We start from the raw sequence: 12,484 nt of genomic DNA, 5'->3' as shown, positions 1-12,484 counted from the left end.
TTCACTGCTCCTAAATTCCTTCGTGTCCTACTTAATACCCCCTCTGTCGCAGTAGCTGAGAAGGCGTGGCTTTGATGCAGTGCGTGTAAGGTTTCTAATGCTCACAAACGAGCTGCTGGGGATGGGCCTGGGTGGGGGGGAGGGGGCTCAGGTCGGATCAGCGGGGCGGCCCCGCCACCAGCAAGTAGGGGGTCCGCAGCGAAAACTGACACAGCAGATACATTCCTCTCCAAGCAGAAGCACGTTCGACTACTTTCCGTGGAAACTGGCAGGAGTCGGACGGCCGTGAGCCTGTTCCGTATCCCCGCCATCCACACTTGTGGCTGATGTGCGTTTTTCAGTCCCCGGCCTCGTGATTCTCCACCCCTAAGTGTGTCAGGATGCATCGCCCTCAGACACGCGTTCCGCTTACGTAACCACGTACCAGACCCGGGCCGTGTTTCCTTCAGAGTCTCCGGTCCAAATCTGTGCTCCGTTCCCCTTAACCTTCCTGAAAGTGTCTGTCTGCGGTGGTTTTTCAGACCTGGATCTGAACGGGGTCCCTGCGTGCCTTTGGTCGTAGCATCTCTCGAACCTCTCATACTCTAGAGGATTCCACCGTCCCGTCCACCATCCACCTGTCGTAGACACAGCGGCAGATGGCCGACGGAATCTGGCCCCGCGTGGCGGATTTGTCCAGTCACTTCATCACGAGGTGTCTTGCTCCTCTTCTCCCACAATTCCCGTGCCCTGGGATTTAGACCTGCAGGGTCCCTCCGTGGGGACGAGCTTTGCGGCTGGAGCAGAGGAGTCCCATCAGGAAGCCCCTGGCCGTCCCTCTCTGGCCACGTAAGCCTGCCCACTGGGCTCGGGCGCTGACAGCCCCTTCCGTCCTTGTAGACCTGACTCTTCCCCCCCCCCCTTATGACCGGCACGCGGGCTGCGGCGTGACGTTTCGTACCCGCAAACGTGCAGTCCTCCGTCGGTCCGCCTCCGCTGGTCTTATCATCTGCTGGTGGCCCTTGTCCGGATACGTGTCTCCACTCGTACAAAACGGTGCTTTTAAGAATCAGTCGTTCCCTGGCTGCGATGAGTCAGTACTAAAGAGCTTGCCCTCAGCAGCAAGGGCTGTGCTCTTAGGTGAAAGGCAGGTCGCGGTGGTCAGAGCAGCGGCCCCCCAGAGATGCCCGGGCCCGAGTCCCAGTCAGCTAGGGGCTCTGGGAGAGGACGCTTCCCCGGGAAGTCCGGGTGGGCCCCCTGGACTCAGCCTCTTTGCGAGACGGGGGCAGGAGGTGAGTGTTGGAGGAGCCGTGCGGAAAAGGCAGAGCTCAGACAGCACCACACGGGGCAGGTTGCTGCTCGGAAGGGGGAGGAGGGGCCAGGAGCACGGGGGCTCCGGGGGCTGCAGAAGGCAAGTGTCCGGGAGGGCGCGGCCCTGCCCACACCTTGACCTCAGCCCGGCGACGCTGAGTTTTGACTTCCGACCTCCAGAACTGTAAGATAACAAATTGTGTTGCCCTAAGCCACTAAATAGGAACACGAAACCAGGACGGGGCCCGACAGGACACGCGAGAGCAATCCTGTACGCGTTACTCCTCTTCGTCCGTTCTCAGCCTGGCGGCTGGCCGCGATCCCTCCGAGTTTCTGGTGCTGCCGTAACAAATCACATCCAGCCCGGGGGAGGCGCTCAACACACACGCTATTCTCTCCCACGTCTGGTAGTCGGATGTCCAAAATCAGCTCCACTGGGCCGGAACCGAGGAGCCGGCAAGGCTGGGCTCCCCCTGGGGATTCCATTTGCTTTTTCCAGTTTAGAAACCACATCCCTACACTGTGGCCCTTCCTGCCTCCTCAGAGCCAGAACCTCGGTGCTCACACAGCTGATGCTGTGTCCCTCTGTCTCCCCTTGTAAAGACCCTCAGATGGCATTTCAGGCCCCCTGGGGAGTCCTGGGCCATTTCCCACTGCAAGACCCCTAACTTCATCATGTCCACAAAGTCCCTGTGCCATGGAGGGCGACGTGGTCACAGATTCCAGACATCAGGACCTGGATGTCTTTGGAGACCACTCATCATCCCACCAGAGCAATAAACAAAATGTGTGTGTGTGTGTGTGTGTGTGTGTGTGTGTTCATCTTCTCACTACGGTTAAGAATGCGTGGATTTTTATGTCTTCACCGTGCTTTGGTCAGCTGCAGTCATGATCGGTTCTGGCCGGTGGGAACTCCCCTGGCTGGTTCCTGGGTCCCTTCCTGAGTGCTTCCTTGCACCGTGGCCCAACCGGACGCCCCCAGTTCATCTCGCGGCCCGGCCTGCCTCCCGTCTGGGTCGGCCATTTCTCCAGTGAGAAGGGTACTTAGAAGCCAGCATCCGGACGGCGGAGGGGCTCGCTGCTGCCTGCCTGCCGTTTTTCCTCGGGGTCCCAGGGGGCAGAGCGAGGAACAACCCTTCACGAGCCCACCCTGCCCGGCTCCATTCACTTCACTGACTCCGATGGCCGTTCTATTCGAATTTAACACTGGAGGATTTTTACTTAACTTCGGTGACTTCATACTCGTCTTTCCTTTCTCGTACCCGGAAAATCTTATTTCCTAAACCACGTTATTACACGCGTTTATTTACCTTATCCTGGAATATACATCAGAGGCTTTAAAAATAAGCCCAGGGGCCGCCTGGGTGGCTCAGTCGGTTGAGCGTCTGACTTCGGCTCAGGTCATGATCTCACCGTTCATGGGTTCGAGCCCCGTGTCGGGCTCTGTGCTGACAGCTGGGAGCCTGGAGCCTGCTTTGGATTCTGTGTCTCCCTCCCTCTCTGCCCCTCCCTCACTCTCCTCTCTCTCTCTCTCTCCCTCTGTCTCTCTCAAAAGTAAACATTAAAAGAGAGAGAGAGAGAGAGAGAGAGAACTACCATCTACATATTGCCCTGGTCACCTGAAATCATTATTCTCTTGAGAGTCATGTTGATATACAGTTGACTTCATTTATTTCAGTTTGCTTGCAATTTTCGGAGATCGCTTTACACGTCTAACATTACTCGTACTGTCTTACCAGTGGCTGTGTAAGGTGCCATACGGCTCCAGAGCCAAAGCTCTGTGACGGCGTGTGCCCAGCAAACTCATGCCCCTGGCCCTTCCCTCCACCCTGTTCCGTCCCCCAGCTGGCAGGGGACCATTTTCACGCATTCTTGCGATTCACCCCTACGGTCTTCCTTTCCACAGATGCGAACAGCTACACACACAACCCCGAGCTCCTCCCCCTCCTGTGCACCTGCTTCTGCTCCCCGGCAGATCCCAGAGCTCCGTCCACCTCGGTTCACTGTCTTCCTCATTCCTCACACCTCCCGCTGCGCCCGTGCGGTCCGCTCGGCTCGCCCAGTCGGCGCTCTGGGCATCCGGGCTGCCTCGGGAGCACACCCTCCGTGAACCACCCAGATACCGCGGGGGGGACCCGTCCGTGCGTAGGTTACCCCGCAAGGGTCTGAACAGGAGTTTGAGGTGCTGCTACAGGGGGTCCCGTCGTGTCCTGGGGTGTCGTGTCATGTCGTGTTGCGTGGCTTCCAGTGAGACTGCCGCAGCCCACCTTTGAGCCGTTACGTGCAGTAACGTGTGCCGGGGCCCCAGCGCCTCCGTACAGCCTCCCTCCCTCCCTGAGCTCTGGCATTTATCAGTCAGGCTCCCGGTGCCCCAACAGGGCGTAACCGGGAATCATGTTAGCGTAGGGGCCACGCCAGAGGGAAGGGAACCCACAGACCTGATGCGTGAGTGTCCTGAGGCTGCTGGGCGGGTCAGAACAACAGAAGAGGACCCCCCCGTGGCACCTAGTAGGGCACCCCTAGACAGGCAGCAGCGGGGGCCTTGAGCGAGCCAGGCTGGAGGGAGCGGCACCTGACGAGGGAGCCGCAGAGGGGTGCCGCCACTGGGAGCCGGCCCCCGGGAGCCCTGCCACCGACGTCGCACGGCATGATGGGAAGGCGCGGCGGGGGCCCTTTTCCCCAAACTCTTTCTCCCCCCGCTGGCAAACTCCACGGGAAGCCAGAGACGAGGGGCCAGCCTCCCTAGGGACCGGCCTCCTGGGCACAGAGCGGGCGGGAGGCGCAGGCACAGACCGGGGCGGCGGGTGCCGACCAACCAGCCCACGGCCCCCACCCTCTGAGCCGGCCCCGTGGGTGCCTGTGCCGGCTCACCCCCTGGGGCCTCCCTTGTTCCAGGCAGTCGACTACGAGCTGAACAGAGCATTCATGCTGACCGTGATGGTGTCCAACCAGGCGCCCCTGGCCAGTGGGATCCAGATGTCCTTCCAGTCTACGGCAGGGGTGACCATCTCCGTCGTGGACATCAACGAGGCGCCCTACTTCCCCTCGAACCACAAGCTGATCCGCCTGGAGGAGGGCGTGCCCACCGGCACCGTACTGACCACGTTTTCGGCAGTGGACCCCGACCGGTTCATGCAGCAGGCCGTGAGGTGGGTCCCGACCCGTCTTGTGCGTCCGGGCAGGGGGCACCAGGAGCTCCGGGCTGGGGACGGCGGGGATCACCCGGCCCGTGTGATACAGGCGCTCACCCAAGAAGGTGGAAAGTTTTCAACACGTTCAGCAGTATCTCGAGTCAGGTCGGTCCTGGTCCAGGTCGCTGCGGGTCCCCTGGCCTCTCCGTCTTAGTTCCTCAGTCTCCCCGTCTGTAAAGAGGGGACAATGAGAGTATCTGCCTCCTGGGGTCCTTGTGAGGATCGGGAACCCGTCCGCCACGGCGACCGTGAGCCGCTGTTGAGGGAGGACCCCATCCCGGGCGGCAGGGAAAGCCCCGGGGTCCAGGCGGGCGCCCCGCGAGGGCCGCGTCCTGCCAAGTGCAGGCTGGCGGACCCGGTGGCCAGGGCAGGCCGGGGGCTCGGGGTCACTCCCCCCTTCACCTCCTCACCTCCTCCCTCCTCAGATACTCCAAACTGTCGGACCCAGCAAACTGGCTGCACATTAACGCCACCAACGGTCAGATCACCACGGCAGCCGTCCTTGACCGCGAATCCCTCTACATCAAAAACAACGTCTACGAGGCCACCTTCCTGGCAGCTGACAACGGTGCGTCCCACTCCAGGGGGCGACTGTCGGGTGCTCACCCCTGCCGTGCGCTTTATGGCAGGGAGACCGAGTGAGGCCCGTCCAGCACCCGGAGAAGGTGGAGGAGGGGAGCAGGGGGGCACCCGCCACGCCAGGTGTCCTGTGCGGAGGCGCAAGGGGACCTCATCGTCCTTCAGTGCCCTCGGGCAGGCCCCTCTGTGCATGCGTTCAGAGCTCTGGGCTGCCTGACCACCAGAGGGGGCCGGGGAAGGGCCTCCTCCAAGCAGCCCCGGGATGCCGCCCCTTGTGACTCTGACCACCCCTGACCCCGGACCCCGGCAGCCTCATCCGAGCAGGGGCCCACGAGGGGCCCCAGAGGCAGGGCAGACACCCGTGAGAAGCCACGTGCCAACCGTGTGAGCCCTGGGAGCCCGGAGAGGGTGACGGCGAGGCCCCTGAGCCAGACTGGGGAACCCCAAGGGGCCTCGGGTAGGGGTGAAGGTGAACTGGGCTGAGGCAGGAGGGCTGGGCAGGGGGGAGGGAGGGAGGGCTGAGCAAAGGCGGCAGCAGTGGAGCCAGGATGGGGCAGGAAGAAGGTTCACGAGCACTGGGGCCTCCCAGGGGTGTGGACAGATGGGTGCTGGGACCCCAGGCCCCGTGGCCACCCTGCCCCGGATCCAGGGCACCCAGGAGCCGGCAAGGCCCAGAGCCCAGGGTGTCTACCCGACTCTGCACAGGAGGGGAGAGGAAAGGTCCCAGAGCCAGGAATCAGTCCGGCACCACTTAGTGGTGGGGAGAGACCTGACCGCTCCGTGCCCCGGTTTCCTCCTCTGCAAAGTGGGGATAACCCTACCGCCTCCACTGGGGCTGTGAGAATTGATGAGCTGGTGCCCCCTGAAGCACTGGGAACAGGGCCCAGCCCAGGTCGGCGCCACTGCCAGTGCTGTCATTGCCACGAGCTCCTGCTGTGTGCCAGACGCTCATCAGCCGACCGAACAGACAAGGCTGACATTCCAGGGGCCCGTGTGTCAGCTAGAACCAGGTCCAGCCGCGTAACGGTGATAGAAATCGCAGCGTGAGTGAGGTTTCTTTTCTCCCACGCGGAAGAAGACTGGAGGCAGGCCGGCAGCCGTGGGTCCGGGGTCTGGTTTGAGAAAGCAGGCTCTCTCTGGCCACCTGTGTGTCTTCAGCGAGCTACAGCACGGTCCACAATGGCTGCCGTGCTCCAGCCGTCACGACCACATGCCGGCAGACAGGAGGCAGACCAAGAAAGGCAGGGACACATTTCTGCCCTTCTAAGGACTTCCACCCCCAGCTCGTAAAGGCCAGGACTTAGCCACGAAGCCACGTTTCATTGCGAGGGATGTTGAGAAATATGTCTTCTGGCTGGGCAGGGATGATCCCAGATAAAATCTGGGACTCCAGGTCTTTTAAAGACAAACAGGGAAATGGATATTAGTGGACAACTTAGCAGTCTCCTGCCCCCACGAGACGAATGAGAAACAAGTCAACCAGATAATTTCAGGGAGCAAGTTCTGGAAGAAAACAAAGCAGGGCATGGGAGGGAGGGGCCAGGGCTTCCAGCTGTGCTCCCGAGCCGCGGGGCCAAGACCTGCGGGACCAGAAGGAACAAGCCAAGGGAAGATGGGGTCTCAGGGGAGTCCCAGAGTTAGGCAGCAGCATGTGCAAAGGTCCTGAGGCAGACCTACGCCCGGTGGGTTCTAGGACGGTGGTGCCGCTGAGGCTTCAGGAGCGAGAGTAGCACTCGCACAAAGGCTCGTCCCACGGCAAGTGAAAGCTGGGGCCCGGTCACCACCTGCTGGCCTCCCTCCTGGCTTCCCTGACCCTCCGGGTCTGCGAAAGCCCGGCCCTGGAAGCTGACCGTGAGGTGCGCCAGCCCGGCTGGTGGGGGTGGTGCCCCTCCTCCAGCAGCTCAAGCTGCCGGATTAGAAAGTGGTTTTAAATGAACCCGTGGCCAAAGCAGCAGAAAGTAGAGGGCAGCCCGAAAAGGGGAGGCTGCACCCAGCCTCCTAGGACGGAGGACGGCCTTGGCCGCAAGGAGCCCAGGCTCGGGAAAGAGAAGGCGGGTGCCGGCGGCACGGGGCCCGGAAGGGGTGGGGCCCGGCTGGTGAGCGCCGTCTGCAGCCGCGCATCAGTAGAGCCCTGCGTGAGTGCCGTGGGCAACGGTGGGCATGTGCGTGTGTGCACACTGTGCGTGTGCGTGTGCATGCGTGCATGCGTGTTGAGTGCTGTGGACAACTGTGTGAGTGCTGTGGGCAACTGTGCGCGCGCACGTGCGCGTGAGTGCTGTGGGCAACTTGTGTGTGCATACATGCACATGTGTGCAGGCGTGTGTGCGTGCATGTGTGCGCGTACGTGTGTGTGTGCGTGCACGTGTGCATGGGCGTGTGTGTTTGCATGTGTGCGCATCCATGAGTGCACGTGTATGCATGTGTGTGCACATGTGTACACGTTGTGTTGCATGCATGGACGCGTGTGCATGCAGCTGTGTGCTGTGGGCGACTGTGCACATGCATGCGTGCACACATGCGTGTTGCGTGTGTGCGCGCGCGTGTGCACGGGTGTGTTTGCATGTGTGCACGTGCATGCGTGTGCATGCGTGCACATCGTGCATGCATTGCGCATGTGTGTGTGCATGTGTACATGTGTTGTGTGCATGTGTGTGCTGTGGGCGACTGCACATGCATGTGTGCATACGTGTGTGTGCGCGTGAGTGTTGCGTGTGTGCGTGCGCGTGTGCGCGGGTGTGTTTGCATGTGTGCACGTGCATGCATGTGTGCATGCGTGCACATGTGTGCGTGTGCATGTGTACATGTGTTGCGTGCATATGTGTGCTGTGGGCGACTGTGCGCATGCGTGTGTGCACACGTGTGCGCGTGCGTGTTGCGCGTGTGCACGGGTGTGTTTGCATGTGTGCACGTGCGTGCATGCATGTGTGCATGTGTGCGTGTGCCTGTGTACACGTTGTGTTGCGTGCGCATGTGTACTGTGGGCGACTGTGCACGTGCATGTGTGCACACGTGTGTGTGCATGCGCACACGTGTTGCGTGTGTGCGCGCACACACTGGCAGCTCCACAGCTGAGTGGTTGTGTGTGTTGTACAGCAGGTGTTGGTGCAGGTTCAGGGCTGTGGATGTGGCCGGGGATCCATCCCTGGGTAGGGCAGTGGGGCCGGGGCGGGTCCCACGTGTATCATCGTGTGCCCGTGGTCGTGGAGAGTCAGGAGCAACCCCGCACAGTCACCCTGTGCCTGTCCCACAGGGATCCCCCCTGCTAGTGGCACCGGGACCCTCCAGATCTATCTAATCGACATCAATGACAACGCCCCCGAGCTGCTGCCCAAGGAGGCACAGATCTGTGAGAAGCCCAGCCTGAACGCCATCAACATCACCGCGGCCGATGCCGACGTTGACCCCAACATTGGCCCCTATGTCTTCGAGCTGCCCTTTGCCCCGGCCGCCGTGCGGAAGAACTGGACCATCACCCGCCTGAACGGTGAGCCCGCCTCCGGCACCAGCAGAGTGGACACGTCTGGGGCGCGGCACCCCAAGGGGGCCCACGGAAGAGTGAGCGGTGGAGACGGGAGCCCTGCCCCCCCACCGGACCCCCATGAGGCAGGGGACGCTGGCCGTGCTCCAGTCCGTCCCTGAGGGGGCCATGAAGGCAGTCCCACTCTTAGAACGAGCACGGCCGTCAACATCCCGCAGCCCCAGCCACTCATGTCCGTGACTGCTTCCTGCACGCGGCACTGACTGGCGGGACCCTGACCGATCTATTTCCTGAGGGCAGTTTCCTAGGTGTGGATTTGTTGTATAAAGGGGTATCCAGATTCTGAAATTTTCTAGCACCGAGGATGCATCTGGAAAGGTCACACCAATTTGTAGTTTGACCAGGAGTACAAGAGAACACCTGCTTACCCAAGCCCTCACCAACACTGAATGTCATTATTTTTTGGTTTTTAGAAAACGTTTTATGTTTGTTTTGAAAGAGAGAGTGTGTGAATAGGGAGAGGGGCAGAGAGAGAGAGAGAGAGAGAGGAGAGAGAGAGAATCCCAAGCAGGCTCCATGCTGTCAGCAAGGACCCCAATCCAGGGCTCAATCCCATGAACCATGAGATCACGACATGAGCTGAAATCAAGAGTCGAACGCTTAACTGACTGAGCCACCCGGGAGCCCTGAATGTCAGTTTTAAAGAGCATTTTCCCAATATTAGCCAAAATCATTGTCTCCGTTTTCATCTCTTAACTACCTAGTGCCCTCTTTTCATCTATTCATTGGCCATTTGCTGTTTCTTCCGTTAATTGTTCAATGCCCTTGCCTAATTTTCTTTGAGGTTTTTTTCTAATTGATTTGGCAGAACTCTTTATATATTAAGGAAGTGATTTCTTCATCCTACATGTTGCAATTGCTCTTTTCTTGAACTGCCAATATCTTTTCACTCTACGGAACGATCTAGCACGTGTGTGCGTGCATGCACGGACCAAATATATTTTAGATTTTCGCGCTGTCAGACTCTCTGCCCCCTCGAAGTCCTGGGGGAAAGGAGTGCCGGCTGCAGACTGAACGAAGCCTGTCCTGTCCCTCTGCCAGGTGACTATGCTCAGCTGAGCCTGCGTATCCTCTACCTGGAGGCTGGAATGTACGATGTCCCCATCATCGTCACAGACTCCGGGAACCCTCCGCTGTCCAACACGTCCGTTATCAAGGTCAAGGTGTGCCCGTGCGACGAGAACGGCGACTGCACCACGGTTGGCGCCGTGGCGGCGGCTGGTCTGGGCACCAGCGCCATCGTGGCCATCCTCATCTGCGTCGTCATCCTGCTCAGTGAGTACGGCCGAGCCACGCATGCGCACCCGTGCTCACACGCGCATGCGCCCCTGCTCACGGCGCGGCCCCTGCCCCCGCAGCCATGGTCCTGCTGTTCGTGGTGTGGATGAAGCGGAGGGAGAAGGAGCGCCACACCAAGCAGCTGCTCATCGACCCCGAGGACGACGTGCGTGACAACATCCTCAAGTACGACGAGGAAGGGGGCGGCGAGGAGGACCAGGTGAGGCGCGTGGCCGCGGCCCCCTCCGGGCTCGCAGCCGGAGGGCGTTTTGTCCTTCGTCTCGGTGCGGAGGGGCCCACGCACCTGCCCGGGCAGCAGAGGTGGGCGTGGCCTCCCTGCCCGCCCTCGCCCGCACCCGGGGGCTGGCACGGCGCCCCCCCCCTCCCGCTCTCCCCCCTTAGCCGGGACCCCAGCCCTGTCCCCGCCCGGCCCGCGCGCACAACGGGGACGTGCACGGGGCGCCCGGGAGCGCGGACTCCAGGGAGCTGCCCGGCTGGACTCCGGGTCTGAGGTGGCCGTGGGGAACTTGGGGCGGCTGTGCACCCCGCTAGAGCTCAGTGCCCCCTTAAGACAGGTGAACGGGAGCCCCAGCCCCGGGCTGTTCCCGGGAACAAAGGAGGCGCGTCCTGGCAGGGGCGGGGTGCGGTCCCCGGGGCCCTGGGGGAGCGTCAGACCGGCGAGGGCAGCCTGGGGTCACGGGCAGGACTGGGATGAATTCGGGGAGCGGGCTTCGCGGGGAGGGCAGACCGGGTGCCGGGCCGGGGCGGCCGGCGCGCTGGGCGCCCCTGCCCGCGGCCCCCGCTGGTACCCCCGCCCGGCCCCTCCCCAGGACTACGACCTCAGCCAGCTGCAGCAGCCGGAGTCCATGGAGCACGTGCTGAGCAAGGCCCCGGGGGTGCGGCGGGTGGACGAGCGGCCCGTGGGCGCCGAGCCTCAGTACCCGGTCAGGCCCGTGGTGCCGCACCCGGGAGACATCGGGGACTTCATCACCGAGGTGGGTGCTCCGCACGGGGGCGAGGCCGCCCGAGCAGGGCCGCTCCGCTGAGCAGAAGGCCCCGGCACCGCGCACAGGCCACAGCCCCCTCGCCGCGTGGGGCGGCCAGGCCGGGCTGAGGGGACAGATCCAGACCGGGGCTCAGGAGTCACCCTGTCCTCAGCGCCCCTGTGACCGCAGGGGCCCCGCGTGTCCCCCCGTCTGCTCTCTAACGCTGACGCCTCAAGGGGGGGGCTGGCGACGTGTGTACCCCGCCCGTGTCAGAATCTGACCCTAAAATAACTGACTTACACAGATCGCAGCCCAGGGGGTGGTTCGCAGAGACACAAAGGTGTCTCAGGACGCTGCTGAGACGCGTCACGTCCCAGCCGCAGGTCAGATTTCTTCAACTGCCTCAGCCGCACTTACTCCCCGGGACGTGATGAAATTTCAGAACCCCTGATCTGGGATTAAAAGCCCATTTCGGATAATTCTTAGAGAAAAGTAAACACGGAAGCTTCAAACCATTCTTACGGAGGGGTGATACGGGTGCCCTTCCCAGGGCAGGGCTGGGCAGTGAGGTGTGTCGCAGCCAGCCGACGCTGTGGGCACCCAGGCCACCCCGCAGTGACCGCCCGGGGCCAGCGGGAGCCCCTCCCCACGGGGACGGCCCGGGGCGGGGCCAGCGGGAGCCCCTCCCCACGGGCTCAGGAGCGGGGGTGTGCACCCACCACCCCCACGGTCCCGGAGGAGGCCACAGGACCCCTCGGGCGGAGAGCGCAGCTGCCGGCGGGAGGAGAGAGGGCCAGGGCGCACGGGGAGGGGCTCTGGCAACACCTGCTGCGTCCCCGGTTTTGTTCACGGGGACGGTGACCGTGGGGCAACTTGAGACTTCTGACTTGTGGCCACCTCAGGGTCACATTCCAAGTGGCAGAGACACGGGATCGCGACCCTCTGCCCCCAGGCGCAGGCCCCACCCAGCCCTCTCGCCTCACGGTATCGGTGTGGCCGCCAGCATCTAGCGTGCCACCTGTTCCCCCTTCCCTACACCCCAGCCCTGCTCCGTTCTCTGAGGCCCCTCGGTCAGACAAGGCCGCACTTAACTGAGAACCTACTGTATGCAAAGCTCAGCCTCCTGGCCTGCTCCCCAGCGCTCCCGGGCGCCCCCGTGTCCCCCACCCCTCACCCCGTGTCTCTGTGACCCAGGGCCTCCGAGCCGCCGACAATGACCCCACAGCTCCCCCCTACGACTCCCTGCTGGTCTTCGACTACGAAGGCAGCGGCTCCACCGCGGGCTCCGTCAGCTCCCTCAACTCGTCCAGCTCCGGGGACCAAGACTACGATTACCTGAACGACTGGGGGCCCAGGTTCAAGAAGCTGGCGGACATGTACGGAGGCGGCGAGGAGGACTGAGCCGCAGAGGGGGCCTGTGGGAGGCGCCGGGCTGCCCGGCTCCCCGCGGACGTGTCCTTTAGTGGTGTGTTAGGGGGTCCCTCCCCGCCCCAGCCCCCCCAACAGGCGCGCGTCGCCCACCGCAGTAGCTGGCTGGCGCTGGAGGAGAGCGCGAGGCACTCTGTCTTAACTTGAATTTCCTAGAACAGAAGCACTGTTTTTAAAAACAAAAAAAGAAAAGT

At 62.3% G+C, this 12,484-nt stretch overlaps 1 protein-coding gene across 2 annotated transcripts in view; it reads left to right on the top strand.

Moving 5' to 3' along the window:
* Positions 1-12,263, top strand: part of CDH4 (cadherin 4) — a 540,251-nt gene extending 527,988 nt beyond the window's left edge. For both annotated transcript variants that reach the window (XM_047069547.1, XM_047069548.1), the window contains 7 exons: positions 4,186-4,439; positions 4,907-5,049; positions 8,311-8,544; positions 9,640-9,873; positions 9,957-10,096; positions 10,707-10,871; positions 12,057-12,263. In XM_047069547.1, coding sequence (XP_046925503.1) covers positions 4,186-4,439; positions 4,907-5,049; positions 8,311-8,544; positions 9,640-9,873; positions 9,957-10,096; positions 10,707-10,871; positions 12,057-12,263 — 1,377 coding nt within the window. The remainder of the gene's footprint in view (positions 1-4,185; positions 4,440-4,906; positions 5,050-8,310; positions 8,545-9,639; positions 9,874-9,956; positions 10,097-10,706; positions 10,872-12,056) is intronic.
* Positions 12,264-12,484: the final 221 nt, after the last annotated feature.

Source organism: Lynx rufus, unplaced genomic scaffold, assembly GCF_022079265.1.
Source record: "Lynx rufus isolate CCGP_SWC_20201006 ecotype Redwood Valley unplaced genomic scaffold, mLynRuf1.p SCAF_8, whole genome shotgun sequence".
Classification (NCBI taxonomy): Eukaryota; Metazoa; Chordata; class Mammalia; order Carnivora; family Felidae; genus Lynx; species Lynx rufus.
The sequence above is the reverse complement of the archived record's forward strand: the minus strand, read 5'-3'. Positions and strand labels throughout refer to the sequence as shown.